General features: G+C 56.6%; 1 protein-coding gene across 2 annotated transcripts in view; it reads right to left on the bottom strand.

The window, feature by feature from the left end:
• The window catches only part of LOC103291427 (rab11 family-interacting protein 5), a 157,074-nt gene that overhangs the window by 4,480 nt on the left and 133,497 nt on the right, over positions 1–19,097 (bottom strand). The window contains exons 19-20 of one of the 2 annotated variants that reach the window (XM_054728477.1): positions 10,577–10,650; positions 1,374–1,467 (exon numbers count right to left, since the gene is read on the bottom strand). In XM_054728477.1, coding sequence (XP_054584452.1) covers positions 1,422–1,467; positions 10,577–10,650 — 120 coding nt within the window. In that variant the 3' untranslated portion in view covers positions 1,374–1,421. Of the gene's footprint in view, positions 1–1,373; positions 1,468–10,545; positions 10,651–19,097 lie in introns of those variants that run through there. The other variant, XM_054728479.1, reaches the window with a different exon arrangement.

Genomic DNA, 19,097 nt, shown 5'->3' on the forward strand with positions numbered 1-19,097 from the left:
AAGCTTGTTCAGGGCCTGGGAGCCTGGGGTAGGGCCTTAGAGACTCAATTTATTAACTCCTTTCCTTTGTTGGTCATTGACCTGGCCTCTAGCTCCAACTCCACAACAAGAGAAACTGAGGCTAGACATAGGGAAGGACGACCCTGGGCATGAGGGAGGCTATGCTGAGGTCTCCAAACGTGTTGAGCAATGAGCATCCGGCCCAGGTGGGTCCGGGGAGACAGAGAGCGTGCGTACGTCCCATGTGTAGAGACTCTTCAGTTGAGGAGAAACCAGAGGGAAAGGGGAGCACTGGGGGTTGGGTGTACGAGGCACCCTTCACAGAGGCTGACAGTGCCGGCCCCAAGTCCTGGCTTGGCCAGGATGTTAACCTGTCCCCAGAGAACCTCCTTGTGCAAATTCAAGTTTCAGAGAAAGGACTTGAGTGTGAGCCTGCAACAAGTGCCCAAGGACGCAGGGCCTCCCAGCCTGGGAAAGAGCTCCAAAGCAGGGCACGCCAAGCTCTTTAGTTCACCTGCCCTTCAATATGTCCACTTGTCTTTCCTGCTTTTCACACACCAAGGTTTCTTTCATTCCAAAACAAAGCAAAACCCATATGCCTAACAGCCTTTCCCTTATGACATCCAAGTGGTCCCAACCCTCTGCTGATGCTGATGGCACTCAATTACTGCCACCCACTTGTGGCCAAACTTAACGGCCTCTCATCCGGCTTCACCTGCACCCGTCTTCCGGCCATTCCTCCCGACTCCCTCACCCCTCCCTGCCGCCTGCCTCTGGGTACCTCCGACACCTTCTTTTCTCCAAGTCCTTCCCAGTCTTGTCCTTGCCTCATCACCTATGTCCACCCAGGGTCAGCCCTTGTGCCTTTGACTTGGGGCTTCGCATCAACTGCCAGGACTTGTCTCTGGCTCCCTGGTTCACGCCTCCAGCTGACCTATACTGAGCTGCAGGCCCCCTGAGCTAGCCACCAGCCATTTGGTGTATTCCACGCCCCTCAGCACCTCAAACCCAATGCATCTCTCCACCCTTCTGCAGGATCGCCCGCCTTGGCAACTGGCCAAGGTTTTGTCTCTCTTGGGAAACAGTATATAAGGCTCCTGGGGTGTTGGGAGGGGAGGGGAGGAATGGTAGGTATAACGAGGTTTGTGTGGATGTCAAGGATGAGGCCCACTTCAAAGGAGGACCTCCATGCTACGGCTAGGGTTCTCAGCCCAAATAGGATCCTGTCTCCCCCTTCCTAAGTCCCCCGCTCTTCCTAAACTTCTTCCCCACCCTGACCTCTCCTACATCGCTCCTGGTACCTTCTGCTTCAGTCTCACCCGTGTCATCCCTGTCCCTCAGTGAGCTGTGGGTTCTGCCGTGCCTTTACTTACATAGTTCTTGGTGCCTGGAATGTCCTGGGGGCTTGGTCAATGTTAAAGTCACCGGAAAGATGTCAAAGGCCCAGCCTTGTTGCCGGGGGCACACCTAGGGATCCAAACACAGAAGGTCCTTGTGCTGGGTCTATAAGCATCTCACTTGGGGCTAGAAACCAAAGGGTTAAGTCCCATCCCAACACCCCTCCCCACATCAGCCAGGACAATGCGTCCCTCACATCCTGCATGAGGCCCAGTTGAACCTCAGGTGGACTCTCTCACTATCAGGCAGGTGGGCTGACCTCTGGGAAGCTTGTGCGCATAGGTTGGATGAGGGTGAGGAGAGGAGGCGTCCTTTTGGCATGAGTAATGGGGGGCGGAGGAATGGGTGAGCCGTTCCACTCAAGATTCTCTCTCACTTGGTAGGGAAAGGGTGCAGGGAAACCACAGCAGAGCACCCCCTGTCATCCAGATAAAGAGCTGGAAAGGACCCAAGGAAACCTGCCAATCTTCCTAGGCCAGGCCTGCGGGGGGCGGGGCGGGAGTCCCCGAGCACTCCCATCCATCCCCCATGTTGTGCCTCTCCCCACAGTCGGTAAATATTGGTGTTGTGACTTCATTAATAAAGGCTTCTGTGAGCCTGAAAAACATGGAATCAGGATGAACTATTTTCTGAGCTGTGGGCTTGCCAGGTTTGCTAATTTGGGAGTTTTTGGGCCCTCTCCAGGGAACAAACCAAAGTCTCTCTCAAAGACACACAGATGCAGCCAGGAAGGGGAGCAGAAGCCTCAGAATGATGCTCCCTTCCCTCCCCGACCACTCCTCCCCCTGGAGATCAGGGCCTGCAGGGATGAGGACGGTGGACAGGAGCTGCCGGGTCAGGCCTTCCCTGAAGCAACCTGCCGGGCTAGGCCATAGCCCTCAGTGGTGCTGGCCTCCGGGCCCTGCAGAGTCCAGTGGGCTGAGGTGTGATGAGCTCCTGTGAGAACCCACGTTGCATGCACAGAAGAGGAGGGAATACCGGGGAGCTGTTCATAACTCTTGTGGCCCAAGCCCTGTGCCTCACATCCCGGGAAGGATCTTTACACATCCTCTTGTCCTCGCAACTTTCCGGGATTAGTCCCTCGGGCCTCCACAGCAGCACGGCTCGTGCTCTTAGCATCTCTGCGCTTGGTTTACACCAACTCCTCCTCACCGGGGCTGTGATTGCTTCCGGTGGGGCTTTGTGGAGCTCTCACCTCCTGACCCGGGTTCTGGCCAGGAGGGAGCCAGGCTGGGCCCACAGACCTCTCCCAGAGCCCGTGCTCCAGGGCAGCCATGCAGGGGGAGGGGCAGGGAGGCCAGCAGGCTGAGCAGAGCAGGCCCAGCCAGCTTTCCTGTCAGACGGGTGCTGCCAATTCGGAGCCAGACATCAGAACAGGTTTAACCAATTACCCGAGCGCCCCATCTGCTGTCTGGGGTGTGTGTGAGGGTGAGTGCATGTGAGGGTGTCTGTCTGGTCCGGGAGGGCTGTGGGCGTGTGTGCATGAGTGTGACTGTGTGGGTGTGTGTGGGCGGTCGGCTGGGCACGTGGGCAGTGTGTGGCTGCGTGTCCCAGCTGTACCCCCTCATTTGTCAAAGACTGTGGCCACCAGCTTATGGTCTTCCTATCTCCCCAAGACCTCCACCCAGCACCCCAGCCTCTCATTCCCTCTCACCTCATCACCACCCACTCTCAGGCCTTATCAGACCCCAGAATTGTGGCTGCTCTCAAATCCCACATTCAGCTGTCCTTTCCTACGAGACCCCATGTTCTTCCTGCTCACTCACTCAGTTTTCCTCTTCCTCCGTGCTTTGACCTCATGGGCCCCTCCTGGCCACAGGCTCCTCTATTCTCTCTCCAACATCCTCTGTCCCACTGTTCCTTCGTTGTACCCACCTGGCAAAATCCCAAACTTGCTTGAACTTGTTTCCTTGCCTGCCCTTGCAGCTCAGTCGGTAGGTAAGGACACCAGGCAAGCTTGCTGGATGGCCCCCTCTCTGGAGGTAGAAATCCCAGCCTCAGCTGAGGCCTCACCCTGTTGATAAGTCCACTCTCCTCCTCCATCGGGGAAGTCTCAAAGGGTCATCCTTCTCCTCCTACCTCCTCCCCGCCCCACAGAGGACTTGATTTGCATCTCCAGGGAGAACAAAGCAGCAGTGGAAGAGAACCCCTTCATATCAGGGGCCTGCAGGGAGAGATGGCCCCTTCAAGTGGGGCACTTTGAGGAGAGTGGAATAATGGATTTTGGAAAGCCAACAGAGATGTTGCAGCAACAAGGCTAGCAACAATGGGGAGCCCACACAGCCCTTAGGCCTGAAGAGGCAAGAGGCAGGAGCAGTTACCAGAATCATAGCGGACAGCTGGGCGGAGAGGGCCCCCACTGGGGCTGCAGCCTTCAGTAGCAGGAGGCCCACAGACTGCAGTAGAGATGGGAGGGGGGGAGCCGGGGGTAGGCTGGGGGGAGGAAATAAATCCCCCAGTCTCACTCTCCTCCAATCACCAGTATCCTAGTGATGACTCCCAGTGGCGGGAGCCAGACATCAAGTCCATTTGAGTCAGCCTTTGGGATGGAGAGCTGATGGAGAAGGGTGCAGAGCTGATCTGGAGGGGCCAGGGAAGCTAGCCTCTCACCCCGCAACTTCCCACACTCAAACCCACACCGCCAGCTTCCAACCCATCCTCTCCACCTGCCTCCTGTTACCACCCAAAGCTCCTCTCTCCTCAAGGAGGATGCTCCCCGCACCCTGGAGGACCTCACTCCTGGGTGGTTCTTTTTCTTCTCTGCCTTTACAGTCTCCTCCACTCTCACCCATTAGAGTTTCCACAGGCCCGAGAGTCTCCCGTCTAAAGCCCTTCCTTAGCCTTGTGTCATGCTGCAGCCATTGTCATCTCTCTCTGCCCAACTCACGTGAATTTTCTAACAGGCACTCAGCGGGCGTCCTGCTAACTTCCCAACCCAGGATGATCTGACTTTCGCCCTAGCCACATCCACTGAGATCCTTCTCTGCAGGTCCTTGGTCTTTATCTTCCTTAAACTCTCAGCACCGACTAAGTATGTGGACAGCTTCTCCTGCTTGAAGGATGCTCATCTCTTGTCCTCTGGGATACCATGCTCTCCTGATCTTCCTCTTACCTCTTGTATCAGTTTGCTAGGGCTGCCATGACAAGCACCACAGGTGGGGTGGCTTAGACAGCTCCTCTTCTCACCGTTCTGGAGGCTGGAAGCCCACAATCAAAGTGCCAGTATGGTTGGTTTGTGCTGAGGCCTCTCTCCTTAGCTTGCAGATGGCTATCTTCCTGTTCACATAGAATTCTCCCTCGATGCTGGTCTGTGTCTAAGTTTCTTCTTTTAAAAAAAATATATTTTTATTGATTTCAGAGAGGAAGGGAGAGGGATAGAGAGATGGAAACATCAGTGATGAGAGAGAATCATTGATTGGCTGCCTCCTGCATGCCCCCTACTGGAGGTCGAGCCCACAACCTAGGCATGTGCCCTTGGCCGGAATCAAACCTGGGACCCTTCAGTTCACAGGCCAACGCTCTATCCCCTGAGCCAAACCGGCTAGGGCTAAATTTCTTCTTCTTATAAGGACACCAGTCGTATTGGGTTAGGACCCACCCTAATGACCTCATTTTACCTTAATTACCTCTTTAAAGATCCTACCTCCAAATACAGTCACATTCTGAGGTACGGGGAATTAAGACTTCAACCTATGAATTTGGGGTGACATGATTCAGCCCATAACACTTTTCTTGGGGCTGCACTTCTTAGCAGCCCCCTGTCTCTCTGTCCAGGCCTCAGAGATGAGGACACCTCAAGGTAACATCCCAGATCTTCCTCTTCTCACCTCACATACTACCCTGGGTGGTTGTGCTGTCGGTTTAGCTCCAGGTGCTGACAATAATAGATAACATGCCAGTCTGCATATCCAATCTCGACCTGCCTCCTGAGTTCCAGACAAGCACCCATTCATTGTCTCCTGATATCTCAACTTGGTGATCTTGCAGGAAACCTCCATTAACTTGTAAAACAGAGCGCATTACCTCCTCTGCGAACTTGTTCTTCCTTCTCTGTTCCTTAGCACCAAGAAATGGCACCACTATCCATGTCCTCAGCTGCCCAATCGGGGAACTTGGGGCCATCTTTGACTCCTCCTCTTCCCCACAGCCAATCAGCAAGAGCTGAGCAGTTGTGCCGTCTTCACTTCTCTCCATCCCCATCCCATGACCTGGCCCAACCCCCTTGTTCCCTCACCTGGGCTGTCACAGTGGCCTTTTCCCTGGTCTCCCCAGCAGTCTTGCCAGAGGCCACGCTCCACTCCACTCTGTTACCAGATGAATGCACTTCCCCACTGAGAGCCTCTGATGGCTCCCAGCTGTCCTTGGCCCTGCAGCAGCTGGCCCTCTGTCACCTCCAGCGTCCTGTTCTCTAACAACTGAGCTTCTGGCAGCTCAACCCTGGCGGGAGCGAGGGCCCTGCTTACTGTCCCTCCCTCTGCCAGGCTCACCTGGGCAGAGGAGAACCAGCTCAGGTGGCAGGGGTCCACCCCCTTCCCTCACTGCCTCGCTCAATTGCATGGGATCTTCAAGGGGGTGTCGTCTGCCTATGCCTGTTTACCCATTTGTCCACCTTCTCTTTCCTCTTTTCGTTCTCCCCTTCCTTCCATAAGGTCCAGGGAACCGGGGGGAGCCCAGATTCTTGCTCCTTGTGGGGAAGGAGCCAGACTCAGATCTTAGACAAGGCTAACAGCAGCTACTGCACCTCCGAGTGGGGCATGGAGAGGGAATACTTTTTGGCTACTGCCCAGAGAGTCACCTGGAAGCATGGGCATGCGGGGGGGGGGAGGAGCGGGGAGAGAAGGCGGCGGGGGTGGGGGCGCGAGTTAGGCCTTTCGGGGAGTGGCTGAGAGGTTCCTGTTTGGCAGGCTAGCCGGTGACATGGGGATGGGTGAGATGGCAGGAGCAGCAGCAGCTCTGGGGACTGGGGGAAGCTGCGTTCTGAAGCTGAGGCTCGGCTCCCCAGCGCCTTGGGAAAGGGTCACTCATCACTGCCCTCATCCCTAGCATTCTGACTCTCCGTCTAACTGCTGCCTGAGTGGAGGAGGGAGGCCCCAGGGGCCAGGGTGGAAGCCACATTCCTGGAGTGTTAATGATCTCTGGGCAGGGCAGGAGCTGAGACCCCAGACCAGCTAAAAACAACAAACAGCTCCCAGGAGGGATTTGTGTCTGTCCCGAGAGTCAAGGATTTCCGACACCGGATGGGGGTTGTGGCCAGTGGGGCTCTTAGCAAAGAAATTCCCCAGAGACCCGAAGCCCCCTGACCCAGGAGTAGCACTTTGGGACAGACCCTTCCCCCAGCCCTTTCCCTCCTCCACCCTCCGAGGGAGGCCCAGCACCCCTGACACTGGGGAGGTGAGAGGAGGGTCTGGGTGAGGTCCCCACCTAGCCCCTCTAATCTCTGCCCACCAGCCCAGGGAACGATGCTGATCCTGGCATTTTATCGCTAAGGACACCGCGGCGCTAAGAGAGAATATGCTCCTCACACATCTGATCCGAGGAATGGGTGACTGAGTGATGCTGGGGCCAAGCTGGGGCCGGGATCTGGGCTGGCCTGACCCCAACCATAAACCCCACCTCCACTGCATGGTCACCCTACAGGCGTGGAAGGTGCTTGGGAGGCCCCAGAGCTATCAGGAGGCAGCCAAGGCCTGGCCCTGAGGGACTGTGGAGGAGTTAGAAGGGGCAGAGTTCCCAGGACTAGTGCTGGGCACACTGTGGACATCAGGTACCTCTCCACTTGGCTCAAACCTTCCCACCCTGTGGAGCCTCTCTTGGCCCCCAGGCAGTCCAGAGTGACCCCCACCACCACTCTCCCTTCTAGTCCCCTTGATATAAACGGTACGAGAAGCTACCGAAATCCCTTTTCCACTCTACTTCCTCGCAGTAAGTGCCCAGCAACCGCTCGGCAAAGGGGGTTCCTTCTGCCGAGTTTCAATTCATCCCCGTTGTCCAGCTTCCTGCCCTCACAGGCTCTTCTGTCCTTTCCTCTACCTTTCCCTCTGGGCCCCCCGAGAGGGTCTGCCCCCTCCTGAGCCTGGGTCCACATCTTCCTCAGGGGCCTTCCCATAAAATCCTCGCCTGGCCGTTGGCTTGTTCCCACTGTGTCTCCCTGCCCCCACCTCTCCACCCATCATTCACAACGCCAAGCCTTGATGCTTTAAATCCATCGTTTATTGCCCACAGTTCATTAGTATTACATAAATCACAGAGATTGAGAGATTTTCTGAGAAGGTTAAAAAGACACTGCCAAGTAACCTGGGTATGGCCGAGGCCCAGGCCTGGGAAACCACCTCGCTTCTGTCCACGGGCCTGCTTCCTCTCAGAGCCCCACCCTTCTGCCAGGGTAGGGGCCCAGGACAGGACACAGCGCCCCCCTTCACCTCCTCCCCAACCAGGACGTGGAACAGGATGCTGGCCATCCTGACTCAGCAGCCATCCTGACATCTTGGGCTTTTGGTCCCTGCACGTGCAGACTGCTCTCTGGAAACGGGAGAGGGGCATTCCGAGCCTTCAGGAATGTTTGAAGTGACCAGCGGAGGGCCAGGCAGATACACCAGAGCTGGAGAATCAGCTGCAGGTATGGCCCGGATTCTGGCTCCGCTGGGCCAGCCCTGCCCTGACTCAGCCTCCTCCCCAGACGTGAAACCATCTTCCCACGAGGCCTCCCTTCCTCTGGCCTCAGCTGAGAGGGGCTGGATGTTAACTGCAAGTCTCCCCTCGTGGGTGTTTTCCGCAGCCAGACCAGGGCCTAGCAGCACGGCTAGCTGAATCTCTGTCACCGTCACCCTGAGCGATAAGGATCCGTCGCCGCCACCACCCTACCAGGAGGAGCCCCCCCTAAGTCACCTGAAACTGCATTTGAGAGCATGACCGGAAATCGTCTGGGAGATAAAGTAAATCGGTTATGCGATGCAGAGGCCACAGGGCTGGGCCGGGGCAGCCAGCCCAGAGGGGAGATGGAGAGATCCCATCTCGGCCAGGCCTCTGGAGGGGGTGGGGATGGAGCTGGGGTGAGCAGTTTTGGTCCCAAGGTAAAGTGCACAAGAGTAAGACCCGATTAGAGGTGGGGCGGGGTGAGCTTTGCAAAAGCGGACCCAGACCTGCCCAGGCCCCAGTCGCTAGCACGTTCACATTATGACGGGAGTAACTGAAAAATGCCTGTCCCTCCAACACCGTGGCAGCCCTGCCCTCTGCTGCTCTGTCTCCCATGCTTGTCTCTGCCTTCTCCCCTTCCTGATGGGCAGCGGGTGGGCTGCTCCTTGGGAGAGTGGGGGCTCTCAGGGCTGCACCCCGCAGAGCTAGCGGGGAGGCTCCAGGGCCCGGCTGGGAGGTGAGGGCAGCAGGGGCTTCTGGTGGGATGTATGGTGCCAGCGGCTGTAGAAGACCCACCTCACCCCAACTCCCCCCGCCCTGAGGGGAGCAGAGCCTGAGGCCAGGCCTCCGCTGCCCCGCACTGCCTTTCCCTGCACGTACCTGTCCACCTCCAGCCACGTCTCTCCCCCGGTGGAGTCAGGCACCAGGGGAGGGAGGCCCTGAGGCTGCATGTGGAAGAAGGCTCATTCCAGTTGGGATCAGGTGAGAGGTACCTTGAGACCCAGGCGTCCTGTTTTTGGGGCCTTTCAGATGAGAGATTACCCTGTTCACCCCACCCAGGCCCCGATTTCCTCCGCAGAGCTCTCCCCTTTCCTGGCCCGCACTGGGGGGGGAGGCGGCAGCCAGCAGCCCGGGGCCTCGGAGGCCAGTGCAGGGTGAGAGGCGGCATGTGGGTGTGGCTCCCCACTCCAGCCCAGGCATCCATTCTACCTCCTCCTTCACAACTGCAAAGTGTTTGGCAAAGGTCCAGCGCTCCCAGGATGTGGGGTCACATACAGAACAGCAGAGTCCAGGTGCTCAGGCCAACTGCTGGCCATGCCCAAAGGGACCCGCCCCTTTCCCAGCCCAGTGTTCGTGTTGGGGTGCGCCTGGGATGACCAGCATCTGAGCGGGACAGGCAAAGACGAGATCTAGCTGGACGAGCGGGTGGGAATCCCTTGATCCAGTCCTCTGGTTCCAGACATGGGGGTGGAGGCTCAGAGAAGGAAGTGGGCTTGTCCAAGGTTACGCAGCCAGCCAGCGCCTGCTTTGATTCCTGGGTTGATGCCTCCTCTCCGATAGGTGCCTAGAGCTCTGGCCTTTGTACTCTCAGGCATGGGGCCCTCCGGCTCAGGGGCAGTCAGCCTGGCTCCAGCCCCACACTCGGCCCTAATGCCCAGCTGCCAGCCTGGTGCCGGGAAGGAAGATCTTCCTGCAAAGGCCAGACTGCATGCCCCCGACTCCTGCCCACCATCGTTCCTTCTTGCGGCTTCCTGCCTGGAGTTGGGGTCATCTCAGGGGCCTCCCATATGTCAGGGCTCCATGAAGGGTGATGTCAGCCCGTGTGTCACTGGGCTTCATGCAGAGGAATCGGTTCTGCAGGGGTGGCCTGGATCTTGAAGGCCGGCCACACTCAGAGCCAGCTGCCCATGGAATCTTCCAGAGACCTCCAGTGCTCCTTGATTTCTTGGGCCACCTCCTGAGGACCTTAGTCATAGCTGGCTCATCCTGCGAGGTGTCGACTGCCTCCCCTCCCTTCCTTACCCCTGAGCACCCAGGGAGGCATCGGTCTTGGCCACAATAATATCTTAAATCTACCAGTCCCGCCACCAAACCAGCCAGCTCTCAGGCCTACCCTTACTCCCACCGCCAGACCACCTGCTAGCAGCATCTGAGCAGCTGCAACCAAGGCTTGGTTCTGATAAAAAATAAAAATAAAATAAAAATAAAGTATAAAAGGACCCTAATTCTACCCTGTGGGCACTCTACACTTTTTCAGCTTCACACACAATTGTGCTGAGTAGAGTTTTGGCAACCCCACGTAAGGCCCAGAAATGCACTTGATTATTTTTATAGGAAATGTGTCAGAATTCCTCTCCCTTATGTTAACAGGTGAATAGATTAGTCTCCCTACCACTGTGGATGGAGACCCCCCGCCCCCAGGTGGCCCAGGACTGGTGGGGCCAGCTTGCCCTCCCTGCAGGTGCTACTCATGAGACCCCTTCCCCGCCCCCAGCTCCCCAGGCTGGACAAGGCTGCACCCCCAGGCCAGCCGGCCACCACTCACAGCCCCTTGTTGTACACCACTGTCCGGCTGCTGGTGGCCCGGGCAATCTCAGGCTCTAACTGGGAAGTTTCGATCTGAGGAGAGAGAACAGAGGGAGGAAAGGTGAGAGGGGATGAGAGGGGAGGGGTGAGTGGGGAGGCTGGGAGTAGCAGTTAGGACTACTCTGGAGCCCACAGTTGCCCCTGGCACCCCATCTTTAATTTTTTCTGCCCTCCTGCCAAGGGGCTCACAGTATCCCTTCCTGCCCAGGCCTCTTCCTCTGACAGTGTGTCCATGCAGGGGAGCATCGTATGCTCGGCCTCCGAGTTCTGAATTTCTCTCCAATACCTTGTCCATTGTGCTGCACGAATCCCTTCCCAGGGCCACACCCTGAACTTGGTCACCAACCAGGGCTGCTCTACCCAAACTCCTTAAATCCAAACCCTACTCTCTCGGACCCCAGTCATTCTAGCACCCCACTCACTCTCCCTGTTTGACCCTGCAGACCCCTATCATTCCAGCACCCCATTCACTCTCCCTGTCTGTTTTTTTTTTTTTAAATATATATTTTTATTGATTTCAGAGAGAAAGGGAGAGGGAGAGAGAGAGAAACGTCAATGATGAGAGAGAATCATTGATCGGCTGCCTCCTGCACACCCCTACCGGGGATTGAGCCCACAATCTGGGCATGTACCCTGACTGGGAATCGAACCGTGACCTCCTGGTTCATAGGTCAATGCTCAACCACTGAGCCAGGCCAGCCGGGCTCCCTGTCTGTTTTCAGGCCACCGAGACCTCAGGCCCCAGACTCTCTACAGCTCGGCTTCCCATTCTCCTCCCCTAAACTGGACGTGAGGGGCTATCACTTCAGCCCCAGGTCCTTCCAGCCCTGACTGGCTTTGGAGGAAACAATCATGCAGCCTCCTGGTCTCCACTTGAACCTGACCACCTAATGGACACATTCAGCATTCAGGGTCCATGACTTTGGCTGGATCCTCACAGTAGCCAGCAGCACCCTCACCCCCTGGCCACATCGCCAGTCACCTCGCTCTCCCATTCTCCACAGAGGTCACCTCATCCTCAGCTCCCCCCTCATCCTGAGCAGATGAGCCTTCTCATTACCTCAGGGGACAAAATAGAAGGCATCAGAAGGAACCCATTCGTGTCCCATCATAAACTCACGGCCTACTGTGTCCACACTCTGCTCCACACCTGCCCTCCTGGTTCCTCTCCCCTGCCCTCAGAGGTGTTCCCATAAGCTCCAGCTCCCCCCTGTCCACTCCAGGAGCCCACTCCTGGGTTGTCCTCCCTCTTTCCCATCTTTCCTTTGCTGACTCCTGCCCTCCAGCATTTCAACACAGACAAGCACCTTCTGTCTAAGAAAGACCTCCCCTCAACCCCACGTCACACTGTGTAGCTTCTGCCTGGTGTCTCTCCTCCCCAGCAACCACATTTCTTCAAGGCACTATCTACAGTCGTAGCCACCTCCACCTCCTCACCTCCCACTGGCTTTTCAACCCACAGGAAATCTGGCTTCAGTTCCCACCGCGTTCCACAAAAAATCTTTCTCCCCAAGGTCACTGCTAACCCCCTTTTTTTTGTGACATCCGTTGGACACTTTTCAGGGTCCCTGGTTGGGCCCTCTTCCCTGCACACACAACCTTCCCTGCGACTCCCAGATCTGAGGAGTCTCCAGCCACATCCCCCCACTGAGTCTTGGGCCCACAACGGACTGCTTACTAAACATTCCTGTGATGTCTCGTAGGCACCTGAACTGAACCTATCTAAAATGGAACTGAATCAGCCCCTGCCCCAATCCAGCTCCCCATGCTGCCACCTAATGGTACTCTGGCCAGAGACCCTGGGGCCCAGGCGCAAGGTGCCACAGACCAGCGCTGCCTGCAAAGAACTCAGTCGTACACAGGCTGCGCATGTCAGAGGCCAGACAAGAGGGGGTTTGATGTGGACTAGGGTGGTGGGCATAGCAGAGTTTCTGGAGAAGGGGAACCCTTCCCCTATAGTCCCTGGTACCCCAATACCCAGGCTCTGGCCATTTGAGAGGGCCAAAGAGACAAGAGCTAGGTTCAAGGCCTGGGCCTCTTCCCCACCCCCTCTCCTCAAACCACCTCCTCCGTCCCCACCCCTGCTGGCCTCTGAGTTCCCTCCACTCCACCCGCTCGCCTCGTCCCCACGCTGCCACTGACACAATGCACAGCGCCCACGCTTAAAAATCTAAATGCTTTTGAAAATGTTTAACCTAGTTAGACAAATTAGCAAAAATTTGTGCAAAACAATTTAGGTATTTAAAATATTCAATGTTTTTAAAAAACTGGAAAACTGTTCTTAGCTTTCAGCTGCAAAAACCAACAAAATATAACATCCCAGCAATCTTACCATGAGGTGTAACATAACCCTTCGGGAAAGCTGTTAAACAGCTACTGAGGCATCCTGGGAAATAGCACTTCATTTATTCAAATGCACATATGTCAGGCTTTTGCACCATATGTCATTCCAAGCTATTTACAGTAATAATTAAATCTTAATCAACGTTTAACCTCTGTAAAATGTTTGAAGAATCCTAATCACCCTTCAGACTGCACTAATGAAGGAGAAATATATAAACATAAAAGGAAAATGATGCATAGATATCACGCTGGAAAGAACAGTAATTGCAAAATTGTATTTCTTTTAAATATAATCAGTAAATGATGTAAAGTAAGCCAAGGAGTATTTTAAGTTAAGACATCTTGGATGTCAGAGGTGTGAGCAGCTAATTTTGTTCTGCTACCCATAACAGATGTAGCATATTTTATTTTAGTGCCATTATTAGCAACTTCCCATGCCGGCTTTCACTGAAGCACCGAGGCCCGCATGGAAATCGGAGAGAGAGGCTGCCGCTCACCACCACAGTGGAGGACCATGGGCCAGGGCCACAGCCACTCGACTCACTCCCTGGAGAGGGCTGGCCCCGGTGACCCTCCCAGTGGAGGCTGTCACAGACCCAGCACCCCCGGGCTCCCCCAGGCTCCCCACTGTGCTGAGGGCAGCTGGTGGGAGGGAAGCATGGGGGAGATGCAGGCAGTGGGAAGGTCCTGGGGGGAGGTGACTGGGGCACGCAGGAGCAGGGGTTTGGGGACAGAGCTGGCATGCAAGGCTCTTTCTCTCATTTCAACTCCATCAGCCTTCAAGCCGGCAGATGTTTATGGCTGCCAACTCCATGCACCAAGGCTGGGCACACAGAGAGGGAGAAGATCAGCCCATGCCCTTGAGGAGCTCCAAGTCTAGGGGAGGAGCCAGCTAGGAAAGCAGATGGATCCCAGAGAGACAAAGTGCCATGGAAACTGGGGAGGGGGCGGAGTCAGCATGTACTAGTGAAAGAACAAGGAAGGAGGACTTCTCAGAGGAGGCGGGCCAGGAAGGACACGGAGGGTTTTGATGAGAGGGCAAGAAAAACTTGCTGGGAGAAGGAAAAGCATTCGCTGGCCAGCACGGCCTGCTTGCTGTGGGCTGTGTTGGGCACGTGGGGTACGTGGCAAGAAATGGAGGTGGGGCTGGGACAGGCAGGCGCTGGAAGCCCATGCGTGCGGAGGTGTCAGCATTTTATCCGAGGGCAGCAAGGCACCGGGGAAGAATTCTGGGCAGGGGTGGGCTCCCCTTTAGAAAGGTCTCTCTGGTGGCAGAGGGTGTGGAGGATGGACCGGAGGAGTGGGCGGCAGCTGTGGGAACCAGAGAGAGGTGCCAGGCCCTGCCCTAAGACGCTGCCATCGCGGCTTAGAGAAGAGCGGGCACTGGGGATCCTTTCTGAAGATGAAACCCATAGGAGTTGATGACCAATCCCATGTGGGGGTAAGAGGGAGGTGTGGAGAATGACTGTGCGTTGGATGATTCCTAATTCTAACTCCGGAGCTGGGTGGCTGGCTGTGCCATTCTCAGAGGCAGGGAACACGGGAGGGGGAGGGGGATGGGGATGGGGAGAGGTGGGAGGTGATAGGCTCAGGGTCAGCCCTGATGAGCCTCCCAGCCGGAGAGGCCGGAGAAGCAGGCAGGTCCCAGGCTCTGGGGCTCCGGCCAGGGGTCTGGGCAGGAGGACGAGCCGGGATGTGCGCACAGCCGGAGCCCCCGGAGCGGAGGAGCTTGCCCAGGAGAGCAGATGGCAGGGGAGGGTGCCAGGCCTGGGGAACAGGCACATTTGAGGGGCGGGCACAGGGAACAAGCCCGTGATGGCGGCCTGAGGGGACCAGCCCAAGGAGCGGCAGCAACGGCAGAGGGTGCCACAGGCGCCAGGCTGAGAGGCGGAGGTCTTGACCCTGGGATTGGGTGACCTCTGGAGTCCAGATTTCCTAACCTTCACTCAGGGCTGACCCCGGGCACAGCCTCTCACTCTGTCCTGGACCAGCTCAACTGGCCATTGGTGAAGACCCCTCCAGCTCTCTGGCCACAGCGGGGGGTTGGCTCAGTGGCCCACCATCTTGAGGTCTCATGGGTCTGGACCACGAGGATTCCTCCCCGCTGGGCTAGCGAGGGAGGCTGGGGCAGGGACGCCTGGGCTGTACCCCCACTTGGAGATCACCTGCCTTCGATGGGAGGCTGTGTCCTCCATGGAAATCACACCCAGGGCCCTGGTAGTAAATAAATGTGGTGCAGGTCCTGGGTGAGGGCCGTGGGGCGCCCTGCTGCTGCCTGAACCCCCTCCGGAGTCCCCGGGGCAGGGACAAAGGGTTGTGCTGTGCTCTCGGAGGCCCCTGTCGTTTGGGGGACTGGTGGGTAAGAAGCGGAAGCCGGCTGTGTGTGCCACGTCAGAAGCATGTGGCTACAGTGGCTCCCAGCAGGTGTGGTGGGAGGGAGGTGCCAAGGCCCCGTGGGAGTGGTGGGCACAGCGGGGAGGGGCCAGCAGCTAGTGACAGCTAGAGCCCCAGGATGGGGGCCTGGTTCTGGCCACGGAAGAGCGCTGATGGGCCACCTCTGGGAAGAGGGTGACAAGGAGAAAGGTGGCCACAGGGAGAAGATCTCGTCCCAGGCGGGTGGACTCCTCCCAGGCACCTGATGCCAGCCAGTCAGCAGGGGCCCTTGAGGGAAGGGGGTGCCTGGGATGGGGAGCCAGAGCCCTGGAGGGTGGGGGCTGCAGGCACCAGCAAGAAGGCTGAAGTTACCCATCAGCACTGGCTGATGGAACCCCCAGCCTCGGAACTGGGGTGCCATGAAGGCGTGGGTCTGCTGGGAGCATGCCCACCCTGCCACGGCATCACCATTGTTGCCCTGCCAGCATTCCGGGACTCTGAGGCAGAACCTGCTCCCTCACTCTGGATTGCCTCCGCACCCCTTATCAGGGCCCCAACCCCCCTCTAGACCCAGCCAGGCCCTGCTGCCCCTCGCAGCCGCAGCCGCTCCCTCCAGACGGCTGGTTGCATCTAAGATCAGAGGCAGCAGACAGAAAGCACCACATTCTGTATCCCGCAGCCCCCCAAGGCCCAGCTGGCCCCAGAGTCCCCTAGAGCAGCCCGGCGGCCTTCCTGTGTGGCAGGGGAAGGGTTAACCCTGAGCTATTTGCCTCTGTCCCCTGGCTCATCTTGGGTGGGGGGCCGGAGTCAGGAATGCATTTGGGGCCGCCCTCTGCCTCTGCAGCCTCGGAGCACACACACCTGCAGCCAGCGGCCAGCAGATAGTTTACATATTTGAACCTGGAGCGAAGGTGCCGAGACATAAACAGGAAACTGGATCCGCAGCCTGTGCCCCATTCTCAGGGGCTTTTACCTACTACAAAGCACTTCCTCCTCGGCCTTTTTTCTGGTGGCTTTTCTGCCTCCTTTTCAAAGGCCCGGGGCCGGGGGGCCGGGGTGTGCAGCGTGACCCTGTGACATTGTTCAAAGCCGCCTCCTGCTCCTGGCCAAGGGTTTGGGCCTCTGCGGGTCCACAGGTGGCGACGACATTGACGTGGGGTCCCATGCCCAGGCTGGCACCTGGCTGACCCTGGCACCTGGCTGACCCTGTGTGCCTGAGGCCTCTGCCAGGCCTGGAACCAACTTGTCTCCTGGGCAGCCACATCCCACCCTTCCTCACTAGGGTTGGGCAGACCTCGGGTCCTGCTCAGACACACACATCCAGGCCCCACCTCTGGGGAAGTTATCCTGATTGGTGTGCAGGAGTGTTAGGCTGGGGCTGGGGAGTAGCTGAGGCCTGAGCCTAGACCCCTGGGTCAGGCTCTGGTGCTGGCTCTGGGCTCCCATTGACTTCCCGGTGAATGTCAGCCTTCTTGGCTGGACACTCAAGGCCTTCTGGAACCTTCTCCAGGTTCATCACTCACTGGCTGCTCTCTATTTCCAATACGTTGTATGTTTAGGCTTTGAGGCCTGCGTCCAGCTATATCCTAATCTTTTAAGGCTGCCGCCTCCAGGAAGCCTCCCCTGATCTTCTCAGACCAAATCCATGCTGCCACCTCTGGTACCCCTGGCACTTACTAGTATTTCCATCTCCGTCACATCCCAGTCGTAGGCCAATTTGTACACGAACACAGCGGTCCCCCACCTCAGCCCAGTGTGAGCCACTCAGGACAGCAAAGTATTCCTGTGCCTTGTCACTATAGGCCAGGCGTCCTCAAAATACGGCCCGCGGGCCACATGCGGGTGTTTTTGCCGTTTTGTTTTTTTTTTACTTCAAAATAAGATATGTGCAGTGTGCACAGGAATTTGTTCATAGTTTTTTTAAAACTATAGTCCGGCCCTCCAACGGTCTGAGGGACAGTGAACTGGCCCCCTGTTTAAAAAGTTTGAGGACCCCTGCTATAGGCCCTCGATAAAAGTTGAATCAAATTGAACCAAGCTCCCCAAGAGCAGAAATCCTGTCTTATCTTCTCCCTCCTCTGCTGTGCGATGTGCACCCAGTGGATGCTCAGACACCGCCCCCCCACACACACACCCACCCCCTCCCATTTTGGAGCTTTGTTCCTGAGTGCCCTCTGGTGGACCAATTTCAGAATCATTTTCTGTCCTAAGAGCCTCAGTTTTTTCATATGTACAGTGGGAAGATTTTCTACCTCTTGGGTTTGGGATGAGGATAAATCCAGAAACGGATGGGAGAGCCCTCGGGAGGTTTAGAAAACCTATTTCAGTGGTCGGCAAACTCATTAGTCAGCAGAGCCAAATATCAACAGTACAACGACTGAAATTTCTTTTGAGAGGTCAAATTTTTTAAACTTAAACTTCTTCTAACGCCACTTCTTCAAAATAGACACTCCCAGGCCGTGGTATTTTGTGGAAGAGCCACACTCAAGGGGCCAAAGAGCCGCATGCGGCTCGCGAGCCGCGGTTTGCCGACCACGGACCTATGGGATGCTATGTAAGGGAGGCAGGGCCCTGTGGTTATCCCCGTGCCCAGGCCCAATCTTGCCGCCTGCATCTCCTCGTGGCTCACAAGGCTAAACACTTCGCACATACCGATGCTTTTAATCTTCTCAACAGAAGCTTTGCACAGCCAAGCTTCCTCCTGCCCTGTCCTGAATTCATCTAGGTGTTCTAGAAGGTCCTAGGAAAAACCAGGAGGGACAGGCTGAGAGGCAGCCCTGCTAAGGCCTGTCACAGGGGCATGTGTGTGCATGTTCAAGCGTGTGCCTGTATGCACGCGCAGGTGTGGGTTGGGGGTGTGGGGAACAGGCAACATGACAGGTGGCGTTGGCGTTCCCGGGCTCCAAGCAGCTCTGCCATTCCCATCCATCCTCCTGGGGGGTCCTGTAGGCAAACTCCAAGAAAGCAGCGGGCGGGGAGGCAGCAGATTTCTGACGGCAAAAATAGCCCGCTTTGGAGTTCAGTGAGGACTGATTAAACCAGTAAATGAGAAAAACCCCAAACAAACATCTCTAAGCAAAGTAGGAGATGGATGTGAGATGGGAGGGGAGGAGGCTCCTACTCTGGGAGATGGTGAACACCTGTGGGCTCAGGAGAACCACAATGTCCCCTGGGCGTTGTCTCTGGCCTCATATCAGCCCTGAGGAGCAGGAGAAGCAGGAACCAACAGAGTCAAGGTGAGCCCAGAGGACCCCTGCTCTGCATCAGGTGTTGATCAAGAGCGCCAGGTCTCAGCCTCAGGGACACCCTGTGTGTTAAGGGAAGGAGAAAGTGAGGTGGGACACAAAAGAGAGATGGGACACAGGAAACTCACAGCACCAGAGTCTACACGTGTGAGGTCAAACAAACCCTGGTGGAGCTCATCCGGGAGGACTTCCTGGAGGAGGGGGTCATTTATAGAACCGCTTAAATGAAGACCTGAGCTCATTCCCAACTCTTGGTTGGGAGTTCACCTGCTTTTCCAGAGTAAGAGAGGCAACCTTTTGCTTCTGGGTGGATCACAGCTCCCAGCCAAGATGGTTCATCAAAACCACCATGGGAAGAGAGATGGTGGAGACTCTGGTACCCACTGGGAGTATCCATATTCTTTTCCTGTACAGGGACAACATGCCTCTTTGTTTCTTAACTTAAAAAGCTGGAGGGGAAGAAAGGAGGAGTAGGGGATATGGAGGGAGAAGGGGGTGGCTGAGCCTGACCCTCAGGTA

The sequence above is a fragment of the Eptesicus fuscus genome, chromosome 16 (assembly GCF_027574615.1).
Source record: "Eptesicus fuscus isolate TK198812 chromosome 16, DD_ASM_mEF_20220401, whole genome shotgun sequence".
NCBI classification, from domain to species: Eukaryota; Metazoa; Chordata; class Mammalia; order Chiroptera; family Vespertilionidae; genus Eptesicus; species Eptesicus fuscus.